Source organism: Phyllobates terribilis, unplaced genomic scaffold (assembly GCF_046119375.1).
Source record: "Phyllobates terribilis strain yellow unplaced genomic scaffold, ASM4611937v1 Scaffold_2__4_contigs__length_985480577, whole genome shotgun sequence".
In the NCBI taxonomy this organism is placed as follows: Eukaryota; Metazoa; Chordata; class Amphibia; order Anura; family Dendrobatidae; genus Phyllobates; species Phyllobates terribilis.
The window spans coordinates 153746757-153767902 of NW_027362762.1; the positions used below are offsets into that span (position 1 = coordinate 153746757).

Here is a 21146-nt window from a genome sequence, read left to right on the forward strand (position 1 = left end):
ATTTCACTGCACATTTTTACCTTTTTAATTGCCATTTGTATGTGTTCTTAGCTCAAAAATGCTGCAGCCAGATAAGTCTATGGAAAAATATGCATTTTTGTGGTTATGCTGGTGATTTTACCATATTCTTTTTTTTTATAGGACTGAGAAAATGCCAGAAAAGAATATATGTACAAAATGTTACAAATTTAAAAAAAGCCACCAGAATGCTGGTAAAGAAAGACAAAAACCTCCACCTTTTACAAGTGTTTTAAAATGCTAAGAAAGGTGCATTTGAAGGGGGACCTAAAACTGATGATGTAGGACACCAAAACTTGTCGATGATCGGTAAATTCAGTCAACATGCAGTACACCAAATTGACAAATGTGAACTATGATTTTATGTGACTCTTTAAAGGGAATCTGTCACCAGATTTTTGCTACCTCATCTGATAGCAGCATAATGTAGAGAAAGTGACCCTGATTCCAGCGATGTGTCACTTAGATTGCTGGGTGCAGCAGCTGTGACACAATCAGAGTTTTTAGATATAGCATGTAGCAGAGCTCAGAAAGCTCCCCCCACCCACATCACAGCTAACCCCGCCCATACAGCAGTATTCTGTGTACAGTGTATATTGACAGTAAGTTGCTAATCAGTGCTGGGGGTGGAGTTTGACCAGGATGTATGGGAGCTGTTGTCCTCTAGTGATAATCTCCTGCTGCTAATACACTCATTGTATTGAAACAGCAGCACACAGCCTAATAAGTGACACATTGCTGAAATCAGTGTCTCAGTCCTTACTGCTTGCTGCCCTTAGATTATATAGCAAAAATCTGCTGATAGATTTGTGACGCTCTCAGCCCTGGGAAGATGGGGGATACTCGGAGCCGGGTCAGATGTTGAGGGGGATGCAGCCGTGGCCTGGACCCGTTCCGTGCCCAGGGCCGTCACATTGAAAATGATGTTAGGGCTTTCCGGGTTGAGTGGTAATTGTCGACTACGCCACCTGTGGTGTCTGGTGATGCGCCACCAGCGCCGCTACAGTCCGCTGAGGCCCGATGTCATGGCGGCTAAAGTTCTCGCTGCTCCCCACAGGCAGAGCGCGGCCTCAGGGCAGGCAAGGCAGGATGAAGGGGGTAGTAGTAGTAGCGCGGGGAGTGCGGGCACCGCGTCGCATGGTATGGCGCGTAATGAACAGTCCGGAGGCCATAGGGATGAATTTCCAAGGCTTTACTCACAGTTCTCATAAGCAGCGCAAGGCTTCTCCCTGCTCCTCTCAGGTGTAGGGCTCGGGTGGCAATTCCTCTCCATCCGAGGCCCGGCGGGATCCTCAGGGCCTAACCGGGCTTTCCCGTTCTGGACGTAGAGTACGAGGTCGGGTGTCGGGGGTCGGTACCCCTCTTGCAGCCGGAATCCCTCTGAATAGATCAGGTAGGCGAGGACAGGTGGCGTACTCCGCTCCATCTGCATCCTCCCCGGGACCCATTTGCTAGGGAGCCACACTCTAAAGCTCCCGGGCCTTCTTGATCCTGGTCCTTGGCCGGGTTGAGACATTCCTCGTCTGCAACCTACCTCTCGTCCCATAGATCGGGGTACGAGGGCTGTGTCCCATGCTGGTGCAGGCCCACACAGGATCTGCGCTCCCGGAGGGAAGTCACATTACACACAGTATTTTGACAGCACAGTACGACCACTAGACAGACACACTGTCAGAGACCAGAGAACAGACCAACGAAGAACCAAGATCAAAGATGGCATTCTATTAAATATGAAATTTGAAGTATAACTTACTAGTGTTCCTCCACCCACACCCACTAACTGGTTCCTACCACTTTGTGTTCCCCAGTCTCCCTGTAACCAGGGGAGCAGCACCTAGTGCATACTAGCTCCCTCTGGTGGAAATGTGGTGTTGGATGCAAAAACGCTGGAACTCTACCATCACACCAGGCTTACCTCAGAGGAGGAACACCACACTCCATTAAAGAAGTGCAGCATTCCTGTGGCGGCCGAACCCTCAGGGGCGCCACAGATTCCCTTTAAAAGGGTTGTTCAGTACTTTTAAAAATATGCCAATGTGTTTTAGTGATAAATAGAAGCTTCTTTCTAATTCCCTCTTGGTGCTGTTTCTGCCTGTGAGTGGCGCTATCGGTGTCCGCTCACAGGCAGCATGTGACCCCCCACTGACGTCACGTCAAGTGAGGCGTGACTCAGCACTGGGCTCCCCACGGTGGCTGCTGGGTTGTGGGCAGGGAAACGTGGAAGAGGGACCCTCGGCTGCAGCCTGGACTTGTCGGGACGTCAGCGGATGTCAGAGCCGGCTGCAGTCGGGGGTCACGTGCTGCCTGTGAGCGGCCACCGATAGCGCCACTCACAGGCAGAAACAGCACCAGGAGTTAATTAGAAAGAAGCTTCTATTTATCATTAAAACACATTGGCATATTTTTAAAAGTACTGGATAACCCCTTTAAGAGAACAGTATATCTCAACATTTGTCTGTGTCTTTTCCATATAAAATAGATGAGAGATAGACATATTATTAAAATTTGTGGTTCTAGTTTATTGCACTACATGGCTATATTATTAACATTATTAAGTGATAAATGTAAGATTGTATAGGTACATGATTAAGAAATAAAAAGTACATAGATGGACCAAATGGAAAAAAAAATAAAAGGTGCCTGGGTAGTAAAGGACATTCAATATTGCAGGCTGGGCAAAGAGAAAATATTTAAAAAAATTCAAAACAAAATGATATTGTTGGTGCAAATAGCAAAAAGGAGCAGAGAAAAACAGTTGAAGGAGCAGAAGGAGAAAGCAGTTTTCCCTTTTGGCTGCCATTGACTCGACATACGCTTAATATCCCCCCACGCTGCCTCAGTTCAGTGTTTAGATAACTGGGGATTAACAGGAAGTCGCCTCTGAAAAATTCTTGGCTGGACCCATCCACAACACAGCAGAAGTCTCCCGGGACAGAGGAGAATCTGTCAAGCTCCTTGTTGCCAGAAAGGTTGGACTTATGAAGCCACAAGTCCAACCAAAGAGAAATGAAATGATGCCGAGATAATTGCTGACTTTTTAATCAACGTGATAATTATACTTCATAAGCATCATATGAAAAACCTGCTTACACACAAGAACCGCAATGAAATTGTGGGTTGTGTCTCACCAATAATTAAAATAAGTTGACTGGTAATTTGTAATATTGGGCCTGCTCATTATAACCTATAAATTTTGTATCACATCCAAGGAGGTGATTGAAGATTAATTGCAGATACTTTAAGTTATGATAATATTTGTGAGGATAGATAAATTGTGATCTTTCCCATATTCATTTCACTTTTCAGATTGCTACCCTCCGTACTGTTCCTGGTGTCCTGAAGATACATGGCTGGAAGTTATTAACTAATCCTACACTTCTGACCAGTCAACCCACATATGGTGTTGTTTCTTTATGTGTAGAGAATATAACATACTAATCTTTCTGTTAACTCCAGCCAAAGATTTATGCGTACATTTGCAGGAAATCAAGGGGTTTCAGAGGAGTACATTGATGCTTCTGAGACCCAATGGAAATTCCATTACAGGTCCCCTCATTTATCATGTGTCACTTATAATGATACTTGTCAACTCTTCCAGAAAGTTCAGGAGGCTCCTGAAAAAAGTGGAGAGCACCTGGACTCTTGAAAAAGTTGGCAAATCTCTGGGGCACCACAAAAGCTCCCATACCCAAAATCTCATAGAAACTGTCACTTATAGAAGGTTTCCTGTCTGTGATGCCAGGATTTGGTGATGAGGAAAATGGGGCATGGACTGTAAAAACGGGGTGCGATTATGGAAAAAATCTCCCATAATCTTTTCCTAAACAAGGAAAGTATGATTTTAATACTGCTGTGCTTTTATGTGGCCATAAATGTCCTGAGCCTAAATGCAATATCTATAACACGGTCTCCTCAACTGTCATAGGTACCACATGTTTCCTTTTTGACCCTACTGCCTTCGCGGCTAGAGTATGGCTTCAATATCTTTATAGTTAAAGGGGTTCTTAATAATCATAATGTTTGGCCCTGGCTGTAGTTTGTTAAAAAATAATAAACTGCACTGTGCTAATCTTCACTGAGTTCACCAGCGAGTCTCCACTGATGCTCCCCATTATCTACCATTGGCTGCTGACTAGAGATGAGCAAACCCGAACTTAAAAGTTTGGAGTTTTTACCGGACAGTTAGTGTCTGGTGCTAAACGTCAAACACAGACTTCTCCCGGAAGTCCGTTTCAATGTTTGGAGTTCTGGGAGAAGTCAGTTGCAGAGAAAGAGAGAGAGAAAATTATCTGTCTCAAAAGTCCAGATCTCCATTGTTTTCAATGGAGTTTGGGTTATGGTTCACATTCGGTACAGTTCTGGTACACGAACCGAACTTTCGTATAAAGTTCCGGTTGGGTATCAGAACCCGAACTTCCACGGGTCCGCTCATTCCTACTGCTGACGTCATGTTCAGACTGTGTCAGCCAATCAGCGAGCTCAGCGGCTCTGCCAATGAAAAAGAAACTCCACTTTCAGACCACTAAGCTCACTGATTGGCTGCCATGATGTCGTTGTGACGTCAGCACCATAGCCAATGCCAGACACCGAGAGCAGGAGCATAGACTCGCTGGTGGACATGTAAACGGGAAGTTCAGCGAGGTTACTTATTTTTTTACCAAGCCGCAGCCGGGGATCTGAGAGAGAACAGCCCCTTTAAATTGCTCATACTATCATATTTTATTTTAGAACCCAAGCAGAAGGTGAATTGTCATAATACAGGTTTGTAATATTTTCATCTTCTAACACCTTGGCAGCCTTTTGCTCTGAAGAAGCATATGGTATATTAACAGGACTCTGCTGGCAGTCTACCCTTACTGAGCAGAATAGTGGAAACTTACTAGATTACAAGGACCATTAATAGTTTGCCCTGCCATCGTAAATTGAATTTTCAGTTCTGGATGGAATTCTCATTTACTGCACAGTCAAGCTGAGGCCAATTCATTCATCTCAAGTAATCTTTATTTCTACCCTTCAGAAACTCAGATTGTATTCTAAAAAAAAATCTACTTAAAATATCTTTAATGTTTCACATCATATTGAATTAAAACTTTCTAAATGCTTTTATTCGCTTTAATCCTTAGAAATAAGAAAATAAAATATTTTTGCTTTTCTTAGTCAAGGAAATAGATGTGCTCAACCTAGATAATCTTCAGCTTTAATTTTACTTATGCTTTCATTAAAGATTTTTCTTTCAACAGTACAAAAAGGAAATCTCATTAGTAGAGGAGCATTAATCAATTTCATAAGACTTGCAGGCATTAAACAATTACCTTACGCACATTACCAGCAAGGAACGGAATCCGGAATAAAAGGTGAATTTATATTTAATAGAGACGCTATGGAGCGATTCTGTGGGAGATGTCCCTATCGCTGCTGCCAATGCACATTCTGAAACCTCACCTACTGTTACAATTATTTTCTGGGAAGCCAACAGCACAAATGGTTTGGAACGTTTTCCTAATAAGTTTATGGTGCTCAATTTCTTTAGGAAAGAAAAATGCCCGTTCTTTCCACCAACCCATACTTAGAAACATTTTGGCTGCCTGTTTCTACCGCTGGGGAGGGATGTGATATATCACTGTACAACACTCATTGACCTCCATTGGAGCCATATACAGATCTGGCACTTTTGGTAAGTGACTCAACGCCAAGAGTAGGACACAAAAGGAAAATGATAAAGAGGTACTGTTGGCTTATCAGGTATATTAGAAAAATGTTTCACGTCATTTATTCTAAAAAAAAAAAATCACAATGGCACCTGCAAAAGTAAAGGTCAGATGTAACTATATCATAGAAGTCACAATTTAGCAGGGGCTCTTGTGCAAAAACGATATATGGGCCCTTTGCAGTCCAATAATGTACCACTTTGTGTCTGTGACAGAAGCTGCTTTAGAAGCAGAAACAGGCTTCCTTACTGTTATAATCTGCAACAAGTACTAAGGAAAGAAAGGGGAAAGCTATCCCTACAGTAAGACTAAGCTGAATCCCTACGATGTAGCGGGCTGCCTGTTCCTTGCGAACAGACCCGCCTTAGTCCTAGGCTAGTCTGAACGAAGACCTATAGAATTAAGGGAGGGGTCCCTAAAAGAACTAAAGACTGGAACAAAAATTTGACACCTCTTAAACAGAGAAGTTGTTGCAGAACACAAAAAGATAAACTGACAAAAGGTACTAGAGGTCCCAGAAGGACCAAGAGAACTGACAGAGAAAGGCACCGAAGCACCTGGCTAGCAAAACAGTCAAACAACTCTGAAGTCCAGCACAGCCAAAAGGGCGGAGCTGGAATATAAAGACAGATGGTCACGTGACCGCAAAACACAAGATGGAAAAAACAAACAGGAGGGTTCTAACACTTACCTTTTAGGCCTCTGTACAGGCTGCACCAATGGAATGTCCATCCATGAAACTTAGGGCTCATGCAGACGTCCATGGATCTCAGGTCGTTCATGGACCGCAATGCACTGACTGGCCCCAGGTCTCCTGGCCGGAGCATGACAGCTCAATATGTTTCTTTGAGGCTGTCACGCTCGGGTCAGGAAACCTGCGGCTAGTCCGTGCATTGTGCTCCATAATCAGACCAAGATCCATGGACATCTGCATGAGCCCTAAGTATTTCTCTTTGTTAAAGCACCACTCCAGCATTTGGAGTGGTGCAACTAATCTAAGTTCCCTGCTTCTAGTATCATACTCACCAGCCGTCACATCATCTGTTATCAACAACACTCTGGTGGGTCTTCTGCATATTGTGACCTGCCGAATCACTCCAGTGTTTGCTCGGCGATCAGAACATCACAGCTCACTGTAAGTCTGAGAGATAGAACGAGGCCAGAATGAGGATCTCATAGAATTACATTGAGAGCTTGTGACCATTACCTCTGACTTCCGGTCAGGCAGAAGTTGTGGTCACATGGACCAGAGCAGCGCAAGGAACAGCTGAAGACAGTGACTGGTGAGTATATTACTAAGGTCAAAGAACTTACATTAGTTATACCACTCCATTGCTGAAATAAAAAAAGGCTGGTGTGGTTTCACTGGAGAATTTGGCTGCCTCAAGCCACCACTATGAGGAGCTTAAATTGATCAGGGAACATTCACTAGAAATGGGTTGTCCGCACTTACGATTTTGATGATCTATCTGATCAGTGAGGATAAGATTCCCGATAACCCATCAATCACTGTTATCAGCTCTAATGGCCGCCAGCTGTAAACCGCGAATGGAGCTGAACAGCACAGCTCTGTACACTGTGTACTAGTTATTATTAGCTCCAATTGTCTTGAATTGAACCCCACCAATCTGATATTGATGACTTATCCCATGGATAAGTCATCAATATCATAAGCCCAGAAAAATCTGAGACTTGGAATGAAACATTGCACAAAACATTTACAGTGGGTATAGAAAGTATTCAGACCCCTTTAAATTTTTCACTCTTTGTTTCATTGCAGCCATTTGGTAAATTCTAAAAAGTTCATTTAGAAATTTTTGCTAATTTATTAAAAAAGAAAAACTGAAATATCACAGTCATAAGTATTCAGACCCTTTGCTCAGACACTCATATTTAAGTCACATGCTGTCCATTTCCTTGTGATCATCCTTGAGATGGTTCTACTCCTTCATTGGAGTCCAGCTGTGTTTAATTAAACTGATAGGACTAGATTTGGAAAAGCACATGCCTGTCTATAAAAGACCTCACAGCTCACAGTACATGTCAGACCAAATGAGAATCATGAGCTCAATGGAACTGCCCAAGGAGCTCAGAGACAGAATTGTGGCAAGGCACAGATCTGGCCAAGGTTACAAAAGAATTTCTGCATTACTCAAGGTTCCTTAGAGCACAGTGGCCTCCATAATTCTTAAATGGAAGAAGTTTGGGACCACCATAAGTCTTCCTAGACCTGGCCATCCAGCCAAACTAAGCAATCATGGGAGAAGAGCCTTGGTGAGAGAGGTAAAGAAGAACCCCGAGATCACTGTGGCTGAGCTCCAGAGATGCAGTAGGGAGATGGGAGAAAGCTCCACAAAGTCAACTATCACTGCAGCCCTCCACCAGTCGGACCTTTATGGCAGAGTGGCCCGACGGAAGCCTCTCCTCAGTGCAAGACATATGTAAGCCCACATAGAGTTTGCTCAAAAACACATGAAGGACTCCCAGACTTTGAGAAATAAGATTCTCTGGTCTGATGAGACAAAGATAGAACTTTTTGGTGATAATTCTAAGCGGTATGTGTGGAGAAAACCAGGCACTGCTCATCGTCTGCCCAATATAATCCCAACAGTGAAATATGGTGGTGGCAGCATCATGCTACTGGGGTGTTTTTCAGCTGCAGGGACAAGACGACTGGTTGCAATTGAAGGAAACATGAATGTGGCCAAGTACAGAGATATCCTGGATGAAAACCTCTTCCAGAGTGTTCTGGACCTCAGACTTGGCTGAAAGTTCACCTTCCAACAAGACAATGACCCTAAGCACACAGCTAAAATAACAAAGAAGTGGCTACAGAACAACTCTGTGACCATTCTTGACTGGCCCAGCCAGAGCCCTGACCTAAACCCAATTGAGCATCTCTGGAGAGACCTGAAAATGGCTGTCCACCAACGTTCACTATCCAACCTGACGGAACTGAAGAGGATCTGCAAGGAAGAATGTCAGAGGATCCCCAAATCCAGGTGTTAAAAACTTGTTGCATCATTCCCAAGAAGACTCATGGCTGTACTAGCTCAAAAGGGTGCTTCTACTCAATACTGAGCAAAGGGTCTGAATACTTATGACCATGTGATATTTAATATTTTTTTTCTTTTTTAATAAATTTGTAAAAACTTCTACACTTCTGTTTTTTTTCAGTTAAGATGGGGTGCAGAGTGTACTTTAATGAGAAAAAAATTAACTTTTTATAATTTACCAAATGGCTGCAATGACACAAAGAATAATACATTTAAAGGGGTCTGAATACTTTCCGTACCCACTGTAGAATTGTAAGGCACATGTGTGGTATTATTATGTGGTATTATATACCATTTTTGCACTATCTTTCCGTTGTATATTAATTAATTTTCCCTTCTGTTAAAGATTATTATGTTTTTTTCAACCTCCGATCCATATAATGAACAGTTAGGCTTATTATACCTAAGAAGATCTTGGGCCAAGATCATTGACATAAATATACCGAAGGCAAAATCTCCCTTTGTCCCCCTTTATAGAAAACCCATACTTGTATACCAATTGTATGCTCGCGCATACAGCTTCTATTTTGAGGGTTGAACAAGTATTCAGGAGAATGAAGCCTATTATTTCAGCTGGTAGCGGGGATAATTGTGGCCTTATGCCTGAGCAATGTCATTAGTTCCAAGTGAATAAATGGTGATCCCATAAAGAATGGTGCAGGCAATCAAATGTTTGTAAGTAAAGGATAGATTCACAGTAAATGGTTCATTTTAAGAATCTTTGATCATTATTCAGTGTTTTTCTAAGGTGTCCTGCTCCTCTAATTGACCAATTTAACACTATGTGATGCAGTCTGCGGCAACAGTGACTGGTAAGTAATCTAATTCTTTATGCGTGAAAAAATCATTTAACACTTGGCTATAAACACCGATTGATTGTCAGGGATCCCTTGTGCACAACCCACAGCAGTCACCTTATTCAGAGGATCAGAGAGTGTGCGCAGAGATACTCGACAGCTCATAGACTTTAGTGTTAAGCGAAGAGGTAATGTGGGAGGCAATTAAACAAGTTTTACAGTCTTCTTGCAGAATCACACTAACCGGGGCTGTCGATATAAATAGAAAAGCCTCATTATTTACCAAGTATAAGGGGGATTGTGAAAGACTGTAATTTTAGCTACACGGCAAAAAATTGAAGAAAGCATAGATTCATGCTGCCTTTCTTCACATTGATCCCTGCGAGGCACTGGAGGCTCTCTGGAAGTTTGTAAGCCCTGAGGTCAAGTATTACAAGAGTTACCAAGAGCAAACTCACTTTCTACAAGTAGGTATAAGTGTCTAGGATATTTTGGATGGGCTCACATGTTCCGGCCACATACTGTAGCATTAGTGTCACCCAGTTCGAAAAATGTGCTTCACTTGCACTTGCCCAATTTGAATCACCTTTAAGGAGATGTCACCTGATTTATCATTGATTGTGTTGGCATTTTTAGGTACCTTATTTTTTGGAGAAAAAAAATGCCAATTGGGATAGAAATTGTGTATCTTAAAGGGGCTGTCCAGATTTAAGCTACAAGTCTGCAGTCGTTCTTTGTAACTGCAGACTTGTGAATCCTCACATCGCGTTGTGAGGATTCTCCGGTGTTGGCGCCGGGTGGTCATATGATCAGCATACTTCCGGCCATATTCCGACTAGACTTGTTCGGCCTCGCTCGATGCACACACACATCTAGTCGGCACGTGACAGCAAATATGTAATTTACTACACACTTGCAGTCATGTGCCTGCCGCTCCTGGTACCGGCACCAGAAAATCCTCACAGCACACAGTGCACAAGATGTGAGGATTCACAAGTCTACAGTCACATAGAGTGATAGCAGACTTGTAGCCTAAGGCCAGACAACCCCTTTAATAATAATTTAAAGGTCGGGTCCAGATGACTGTATTGCAAAACAGACTAGTGGTGTGCACAAATTGCAGATGTGACTTACTTCATGTGCAGCTCCGTGTGCTTGTCCTCATTATGGATGGGTAGAGAAGCTGTCATTATATTTCATGCATTATGCTGGTTCCTAAAATGGACCAAAGTAATACCTGTTCCGATTTTTTCTATACAGACCACCATTTCACGTGGAAAATTGACAATGTGCACTGGCACACTGGACATAATAGGTCTATGCGCTTTCTATGTGTGATTCCTGATGCACATGGATAGCACATGAACAGATTACACATTCATCTGAAAGAGCCCCACTTGTGATTTTACACACACTGAGACAGATTTATTAAAAACAGGTTAATTTTTAGCACACGATGCGGTTTTAATGCGGAAAGACCGCCACGGAAATGCATTAAAACCGCTTGATAAAAGGTCTGCCATGTAAAGCAATGATAATTGACTTGCATTGAATCGCAGAAAACCCGCATGTATAATATCTATACATGCGGATTTGCTGCGTGTTAATGAAAATCAATAGGCGCAAAATCGCGCCGGGATCGTGCTGCGGCAGGTGGTCAGGAGAGGAGGCTACTACTCCTCTCATCTGACCGCTGATTTGGCTGATAACAGCAAGAGCAGCGTGGATGGGAGGAGCAGCAGTCTGCTCTTCCCAGACCGTGTGCCCGCGGTAGTTAAAAAAAGAATAAACAAGTGAAAATAAAAGAAAAAACCTTCATACTCACCTGTCTGACGGCCCCCGGTGTCCTCCTGGTCTCAGGCGGTGGTCCTCTCTCGCGTCCCGCAGTGTACTGCCAGGACCTGCGGTGATGTCACTGATCAACTTATGGTCACGCGATCATCAGCTGATCGGTGACATCAGCGATCACCTGATGGTCACGCTGACGCCGGTAATCAGCTGATCGGTCTCATGACCGATCAGCTGATGCTTATCGCAGGGACATTCACAAGAATGTTCCCACGGTCTCTAGCTCACCGGGGCTCATCAGCTGATCTTCAGCTGATGAACCCCAGTGACCTCCTGCAGCATGTATACTGACAGGGGGGAATTTTACACCCCTGTCAGTATACAGTGCTGTATTCTACAGCAGTGACATCATGATGGTTGATGTCACTGCTGTAGAAGTGACCAGGATCGTCGTGGGATACTCGTTGGCGGTACGTAGACTGCATCGTTGACGGCGGACAGGTGAGGAATATTGTTGTTTGTTTTTTTATGTTTTTTTCAGGGGATCAAGGGCTTCGCGGAGGCGTGTAATAAAAAAAATTGTAGAACTGTGTTTTATTTTATTAAAATACTTTATTCTGGCCGTGTCTTTTATTGAAGACGCGGCGACCATTTTAACACACGGTTAGTAATGGGGGCGTCTTATAGACTCCCTCCATTACTAACCTGGGCATCATGTCAGCCATCAATACAAGGCTGATGTGAACCCCAACCCCATTACCCCACTCGCCACCGCTACAGGGCAGTGAGAAGAGTGGAGGCTAAGCGCCAGATTTGGCACACCTTATGGATGCACCATTTCTGGGACTGCTAGGGGTGATATTAATAGCAGCGGAGGGGGCTAGTATTCATGGCCCCTTCCATGGCTATTAATATCAGCCCGCAGCTGTCTAGTTTAGCCTTTGCTGGTTAGATTTTATAGAGGGATCCCACGTCAATTTTTTTCTGGGATCCCCCTGTAATCTAGCCAGTAAAGGCTAAATAAACAGCTGTGGGCTGATATTAATAGCCATGGAACATTGTTGGTTAACTAATGTTAACTAACACTACTAATAACTACTAATATCATCCCCCAGCTTTCCCTCTGCTGATTATAAAAATGATGCGGGAGCCCATGCCATTTTTTTTTTTTAAATTTTAGGCTCTGTGCCCATAATTCTGACATAGCAGTACTTTGGAAGCAAATTTTTGCTGCGTCTGAAACGTTGCATTCTATTGAACGCAGGTAAATCCACTTGTGTTCACTGAACCATGCGGATTTACCGCATTCATAGAATCATAGAATCATAGAATGGTAGAGTTGGAAGGGACCTCCTGGGTCATCTGGTCCAACCCCCTGCTCAAAGCAGGATTCACTAAATCATCTCAGACAGATGTCTGTCCAGCCTCTGTTTGAAGACGTCCATTGAAGGGGAACTCACCACCTCTCGTGGCAGCCTGTTCCACTCATTAATCACCCTAACTGTCAAAAAGTTTTTTCTAATATCTAATCTGTGTCTCCTCCCATTTAGTTTCATCCCATTGCTTCTAGTCTTTCCTTGTGCAAATGAGAATAAAGATGATCCTTCTACAATGTGACAGCCCTTGACATATTTGTAGACAGCTATTAAGTCTCCTCTCAGTCTTCTTTTTTGCAAGCTAAACATTCCCAAATCCTGCAACCGTTCCTCATAGGACATGGTTTGCAGACCAGTCACCATTCTGGTCGCTCTTCTCTGAACTTGCTCCAGTTTGTCTATGTCTTTTTTAAAATGTGGTGCCCAAAACTGTACACAGTATTCCAGATGAGGTCTGACCAAAGAGGAGTAAAGACCGATAATGACTTCACGTGATCTAGACTGTATGCTTCTGTTAATACATCCCAGAATTGTATTTGCCTTTTTTGCTGCTGCATCACACTGTTGACTCATGTTCAGTCTATGATCTATTAGTATACCTAAGTCTTTTTCACATGTACTGTTGCTTAGCTCTATTCCTCCCATTCTGTATATGCTTTTTTCATTTTTATTGCCCAGATGTCGTACTTTGCATTTTTCCCTGTTAAAAACCATTCTGTTGGTTGCTGCCCACTGCTCCAGTTTATTTAGGTCTTTTTGAATCCTCTCTCTCTCTTCTCTAGTATTAGCTATCCCTCCTAGCTTTGTGTCATCAGCAAATTTAATCAGTTTACCCTCAATTCCTTCATCTAAATCATTGATAAAGATGTTGAACAATACAGGTCCCAGGACGGAGCCCTGTGGTACCCCACTTGAGACATTCATCCAGCTGGATGTGAAGCCATTTACAACCACCCTTTGAGTCCGATCACTAAGCCAGTTATGAATCCACCTAACAGTTGCCTGGTCCATTGCATACTTGGTCATTTTTTCAATAAGGATGGTGTGAGATACTTTGTCAAATGCTTTGCTGAAGTCAAGATATACTATATCTACAGCATTTCCCTGATCCACCCAGTCAGTGATTCTGTCATAGAAGGAAATTAAGTTAGTCTGACATGACTTGTTAGTTACAAACCCATGCTGACTCTGGTTAATCACTTCATTCTTATCCATGTACTTACATACATGTTGTTTAATAATTTGTTCAAAGATCTTTCCTGGTATAGAAGTCAGACTCACCGGCCTGTAGTTCCCTGGGTCCACCTTCTTCCCCTTTTTGAAGATAGGAACAACATTTGCTCTTCTCCAGTCTTCTGGGACTTCTCCTGTTCTCCAAGAATTTTCAAAGATTATGGAGAGTGGTTCTAAAATTTCTTCTGTGATCTCCTTCAGTACTCTGGGGTGTAATTCATCTGGACCTGGAGACTTGAACTCATTTATGTTAGCTAAATATTCCCTCACAATCTTTCTGTTTACAGATAACTTGGATTCCTCTATTCCTCTAAAAGGACAGTGAAGATCAGTTGATGTTACATTTTCTTTCTGAGAGAAAACAGATGCAAAATAGGAATTAAAAAGTTCGGCCTTCTCAACATCCTCTCTTACCATTTCTCCATTTTCATCCTGTAAAAAGCCTATAGCATCTTTGACTTTTCTTTTACTTTTGACATACCCCCAAAATCCTTTTTTATTGCTTTTGACATCTCTTGCAAGCCTTAATTCATTGTCAGCTTTAGCTAACCTGATACGTGCCCTGCAGGATCTGCAGACTGCATTATAATCTTCTTTAGATATGCCTCCCTCTTTCCATTTAATAAACATTTCTTTCTTTCTTTTTAGCATGTGTTTAAGTTCTGTGTTCATCCATCCTGGTTTCCTTAAATGCTTCCCATTCTTCCTACTTTTCGGGATTGTTAACGATTGTGCTTTGAGAATCTCATTTTTAAAAATTTCCCATCCTTCCTGGACATTTTTGTCCTTAAGGACATCCAGCCATTGGATCCCTCCTATTCTCTTTCTGAGTCTCTTAAAATCTGCCTTTCTAAAATCTAACCTTGAAGTTTGAGTCTTCACATGTCTTCCTCCTCTAGTTATCCAAAATTCTATAATAGCATGATCGCTGCCTCCTAGCGTCCCAGCCACCTTTACCTCCTCAACCATTTCCTCCCTGTTTATAAGGATTAGATCCAAAGTAGCAGATCCCCTTGTTTTCTCCCCTACCTTTTGGAAGATAAAGTTGTCAGCAAGAGAGGATAAGAATTTGCTTGACCTGTTAGTTTTACTTGAGAGAGATTCCCAACAAATGTCTGGATAGTTGAAATCTCCCATGACCACTACGTCATATTTTTTGGAGAACTTGGTCATTTGATACATAAAGAGTTCATCCATATCTTCAGCTTGCCCAGGTGGCCTGTAGTAAATGCCTATAATGGTGTCCTTTCCGTTGTTCTCTCCTTGTATTCTTACCCAAACAGTTTCCACAGAACTCCCAGTCTCTGAAGCTTCAATCTCTGTGCAGATATACGCTTTTCTAACATACAATGCGACACCTCCTCCTCGTTTATCAAGTCTGTTTCTTGCAAATAAGTTGTATCCTTTTAGCCTTTTATTCCAATCATGTGTATCGTCCCACCAAGTTTCAGTGATTCCAATAACATCATATTCCTTTTCCTGCGTTAGTAGTTCCAATTCTCCTTGTTTGTTGCCCATGCTTTGTGCATTTGTATAAAAACATTTTAGTTTGTGATTGGTTTCTCTTCCTCCCATATTTTTATTATTTAAATTGTTTTGTCTTTGTTCTTCCTTTCCACTTCCAGTAGCAGAGATCTCAATAGTATTTGTCAGCTGTATGGCTTTTTCTGGCCTTTTGCTTCCTTTCCCACATTGTTCTAGTTTAAAGCTCTCCTGATGAGTGTAGCAAGGCGACTTCCAAATACATGTTTTCCAGTCTTCGTAAGGTGCACCCCATCTCTAGCAAGTAGTCCATCGTATAGGTAATTCATTCCGTGATCCAGAAATCCAAATCCTTGTTGACGGCACCATCGACGTAGCCAGTTGTTCACCTGTAGAATCTTATTCCACCTCATTGTTCCATGGCCATCCACTGGGATGATGGATGAGAAGACGACCTGCGCTCCCAATTCTTTCACTTTCTTGCCTAAGTCTTCAAAGTCACTGCAGATGGTTTCCAGGTCCTTTCTTGCGGTGTCATTTGTCCCCACATGTATTAGCAGGAATGGGTAGTGATCTGTAGGTCTGAAGAGTCTTGATATCCTGTCAGACACATCTTTAATTTTTGCTCCTGGAAGACAGCACATTTCTCTTGAGGTTATGTCTGGTCTGCAGATAGCGGCCTCTGTTCCTCTTAACAGGGAATCCCCCATGACCACCACTCTCCGTTTTTTCTTGACAACATTCTTCTTTCTCCATCCAGGAGGATTCTGAGGGCTTACAAGGTTATTCATTGCTGGCAAAGTCTTATTTTGCTGTATTTCTTCATGGTTCTCCTGCGTGAGAGCCTGGTACTGGTTCCTGAGCAGTATGGGTGCTGACTGCCTCTCGATCCTCCTACTTCTCTGGGTCACATGCTTCCATTCCTCTGTTTCCTCAGGTGCAGTTCGAATTTCTTCTCTTTCTGAATCATGAAGAGATAATTCTGCTCTGTCTAAGAACTCTTCACCTTCCTTAATGATTTTCAAGGTAGTTAACCTCTCTTCTAGATTTCGCAACTTTTCCTCCAACAGGGACACAAGCTTGCATTTCTGGCATGTGAAGTTTGGCTTTTCCACTGGCAAGTCTGTGAACATGTAGCAGGATATGCAGCTCACCAAATGGCTCCTGGACTCTTCCTTGTTCTTACTGTTAATGTTCTGAAAACAGTGAAAAAAAAAAAGCTTAAAAAAAAAAAAAAAGCCTCAAAATGCGCGCGGTTTACCGATGTCCTCTTTTCAGCTCCAACAGCCAAAATCCAGTGTTCTTTGAGCTCGCGGAGACTCTTCACTTACCCCAAAATGCAGTGGGAATATGCAAATTATCTCCTCAGGACTCCTCCCCTGGTTTACCGATGTCCTCTTTTCAGCTCCAACAGCCAAAATCCAGTGTTCTTTGAGCTCGCGGAGACTCTTCACTTACCCCAAAATGCAGTGGGAATATGCAAATTATCTCCTCAGGACTCCTCCCCTGGTTTCAATACTTTCTAGTGGTCAAATTTCTGTTGCGGAGACTAGCGACTCCACAAGAGAAATTGACATGCTGCAGTCCTGAAAGACGCCCCACATGTCAGTGTCCATGGGTGGTTCGCAGCCTCTGATGCACGTATAACAGACATGGGATTTCTAGAGATCCCTCCACTATGCTGTAACATCTGGACGCTGCGGGTTTGACGCTGTATATACACGCAGCGTCAAACCTGCAGCAGCTCCTAATCGTGGCCACGTACCCAAACTCACCAACAGCATGTCAATTTCTGTAGTGGACACGCTAGTCTCCGCTGCAGATTTTGACCGATTGAAGTGTCATTATATGCGGTGGATTCACATGTACCGACAACAAAAGGGCGGCATTAGAACACCGCGTTTTGGACGCAACATAAATACGTTGTGTCCAAAGCGCTGCTGAGTGCTGATTGGGGGGATGTAGCAGCTAACGAACTAGCTGTAAGATGTTATTTAATGGCCAGGGAAATGTTTGCCTAATGGCACCTTCCCAGGCTAAAAAAACAGCTCACAGCAGTCGCATAAATTACATGAATAGAAATGCTAATGAAGATTGGGTGAATGGGACTAGCTTGACACCCAGCTCTTTTGTTTGGTGATGTCAAGGTGTCAATGAGACCACTTCATGACCAAATAAGGAAACACACAGACACAGTGTAAACACTTTATTTGAAATACAATGGACCCATTCTTTAATAATTTAAATGAACCAATATGCTCACCCCAGTTCTTGGTAATCCAAGGGCTTAAGCAATGTCCACAAATAACTTTATTTAGCTCCAAAAATCATTCATTAATGCTCAAAAATGCTTCAAAAACTACTTAAAAAAACGCATGTAAAAGCGCGTCAAAAACGCATGTAAATCCACATGCGTTTTTCTCTGACAGGGAGAGGCAAAAACGCTCAGGAAATTTCTGCTTCTAATCCGCATCGTCTGCACATACCCTTAATGTCTACTTCCAATAGGTAGCACTAGAGTTCTAGTCCTTTTCCTCTCTGAAGAGGCTATTTGCATATTTAATTTCCCAGAGGAGCAATGCATGGCGTATAAGTCTCTTTACACTGTCATGACAGGTATGTCACTCTCTGCAAGGAGAAACGTTACCCTAGACCCATTTGTCATCACTTACTTGGTAATACATTAAATTAAAAGGAAACTCTTGTCATTGTACTTTAGTCCCTGGAAGTGACTGTCATGACCTTCCCAAGAACCTCTTCTAGATTGAATAAGACAACTACTTGTAGTAGGCTGCATGACCAACCTGCAAGGAGAAAGGTGATCTCCAGACCGGCACTGATCGGCTCTTTGTGGCTTGTAAGTGACCATTTATGGCTGAGAATCATGATGGTGTTCTGAGCAATTAAAACTCCGCTGCCTCTCATATACCATTTGATGTGAGATTATGATAAAAAAAGTGAGAAATACACGCTGATATTATTCTAGGTTAGAACAACTGACATGAGCTGCTGAATTAGGAAAACCTAACAGATATCAGCACTGGGTGTTTCTAAATTAACTGGAGGAATATGTTTAGGAAGTCACACGTGTGATACGGTGAGTTAGGGCTCGTTCACACTGCCGAATACATCGTACGAGTGCTATCCGATTTTTCATCGGATAGCAATCAGACTAATGTTATTGTATGGGTCAGTGCTGGTGACTAATTTTTTTCACTGACAGAATCTGTCAGTGAAAAAAATCACAGCATGCTGCGATATCACTCTGAAGTCGGAAGACACTCACACATTCAAGTGTATGGGTGTGTGGAAAACATCAGATTGCACTCGGATGACATCTGAGTGCAGTCTGATTTTTGTGTACTCACAGAATGGAGAAGATGAAGAAATTCTGTTCCTCATACAAGAGAATTGGATCATACTATGCTGACACCAGCATCAAAATCTAATCAGAGTTTGATCGGAGTGTCAGCATAATCGAGCCGAGAATCTACGATGGTGTGACCCCGGCCTTACAAGATATCTCCTAACTGTCTAGGGGAGAACAATGCTCTGCAGCTCTAGGAAAACCGCTAACATCACAGATGTTTCTGACGCACCCCTGGGCCTGTATCGCGCAGCGTTGCGCACGCGGGAGCTTACCCGGAGCCGGATCTGTTGAGGGTTGTAGTCTCGTGGCGGTGACCCGGTCCGTGCCCAGGGAGTCAGACTAAGTGGCGCTGAGTATTAGCAGTAGATGTAGGACGACTACGCCACCCGTTGAATGCAGCTATGGAGCTGCCGCTGCAGGGCAGACCGCTGAGGCCGGTGGTAGGATAGTGCAGCGTAGATGGTATAACCCCCAACGGGAGGGGTATGGCCTCAGGGCAGCCGACGTGGATGATGGGGGTAGCAGGAACCACTCAGAGACGATGCGGTGTAGTTCAGGGTCTTTACTGGTGACAAAGATAGACCCTCCCGGAGTACTGGCTAGCGGTCGGGGCCTGGTCAGTCCTTGAGCAGATGGGATCTCCCCTGGCCAGGCGGAGTTGTAGGCCTCCCAAACTGACTGTACTCTTCTGGCTACCTTGCTAGAGGCGGGTATAAGTAGCCCACGTCCCTGAGTGTACCGTGTGGTGCTCACCCGTATGGCCGGTGACTCGGGGCCTTCTAGTAGCTTCCGCTCCACGACGGCGGTGCTGGTCCCATGCGTGTGACCGTGCCTTCGGGTTTCTTGGCCAGAGGACCTGAAATCCCCTGCCTGACGGATTCTGCTGCTGGGTAGGAGTTAGTCCCCACAGCCTCGGACTCCGGGTCCGGTAAGAAATCTTCTCAGTCAGGGCGAGCTCTGCAGCTGCCAGCCCCTGACTCCTTGTAACACTGTTCCCACAGAGCTCCTGTTGTTTCTTCCCATAGCTGCTTCTCTTCTCTGTCTCTACTTCTGGCATGGCCCAGGAGCTGGGCCCAGCCGGAGCCACAGCTCCCTGTCAGCCCTCCTGGCCGAACTCTCCCTCTGAAGTCTCTAACCCTGCCTCAGCCCCAGGTTTATATAGGGGAAGTTCTTCCCCTCCCAGGACTGGGCAGGAGGTGTGGCATGCATAGGATTCCTGACCAAGAGACCTCCCACCTGCTCTCAGACATAACATTGCTGTTACTGTGGAAACCAGACCCCTGGGGTGCCACATTTCCAACATGAGCGAGTTAATATTGTGAAGTATCTCAGCAGTCGTTCATTTCCCCAGGGTGCGATTCTTTCAGAATAGACTGTTGTAGATAAGGAAGACACAGGAAGAGGCGTTCATCTGAAGCTAACTTTATATGTGCTTCTGGCTGATTCACTTGCTAAGGGAATCTCAAACAAGGAGTACTATGCAAATGTTTAAGATACTATCACAGAACTGCAAGGAAAGGAGACAGGACTTTGCAATATGTGAAAGGCTACGTTATCTGAAACAATCCAAAGTCAGCAGCAGCTTCATTCAGACAGCTGTTCCTAAAATCACATCTATGGAGATAATAAATTCTGGTCCAATCTCCTCTGGATTTTTGTCCTCAATCGAAACATGCAGCTGCGGATGGGAAATAAACAAAAGCACTCCCAGGGGTTTGCTCCTCCCAAATTACTTCCCCCTCCTCTGTAGGGTGCGGGAGAGCTGAAATATCATTTGAAGCGGCCCAGCTGTTTGGACAGCTGTTCCAAGAGCAGGACAGTTAACTAGAGCTAGCCGAGGCAGATTAGATGGGAATCAATCAGACAGAGATATGGGTCTGCCACAATTCATTTCCATTGTATGTGGGGTGACTCCTGAGCGCCGCGCACATAAATCTCTTGGCAGGGACACAAGTTTCAATCACCATTTACAAGCAATCAAAAGCATTTTACCATAAGGCGACTCATGCTGGCAACCAAAGTGTTAACTATATAAAAGTTTGAGTACAAAAAGTAACAATCTGTGCAGGAGAAAGCAGATGAACAATATAGCAATGTATGGTCCATCCTGGTAAAAACACCATAAAGTTGGTATAAAATGTAATGAAAGGTGCACGAACATTAAATCATGTGAATTTGTTTAAGATTTAAAACTTTCAAAACTTTTCTTTTTGTTAATGGAAATTTGTTATAGTATCGTCTGGCCACCATCATACAAAAATGTAGATTTTCATTGACTTCTATGGTGAGCATAGTGCTGCATTCCTTAAAAGCTAGCC

The 21146-nt window shown here is 43.5% G+C and overlaps 1 protein-coding gene across 6 annotated transcripts in view; it reads right to left on the minus strand.

Annotated features, from left to right (window-relative positions):
• The window catches only part of ZNF385A (zinc finger protein 385A), a 211628-nt gene that overhangs the window by 35855 nt on the left and 154627 nt on the right, over nucleotides 1-21146 (minus strand). Inside the window, exon 1 of one of the 6 annotated variants that reach the window (XM_073663152.1) lies at nucleotides 14025-14960. The exons of the other annotated variants lie outside the window; for them this stretch is intronic. Coding sequence (XP_073519253.1) covers nucleotides 14025-14945 — 921 coding nt within the window. The 5' untranslated portion in view covers nucleotides 14946-14960. Of the gene's footprint in view, nucleotides 1-14024; nucleotides 14961-21146 lie in introns of those variants that run through there. 6 annotated transcript variants of the gene reach the window in all.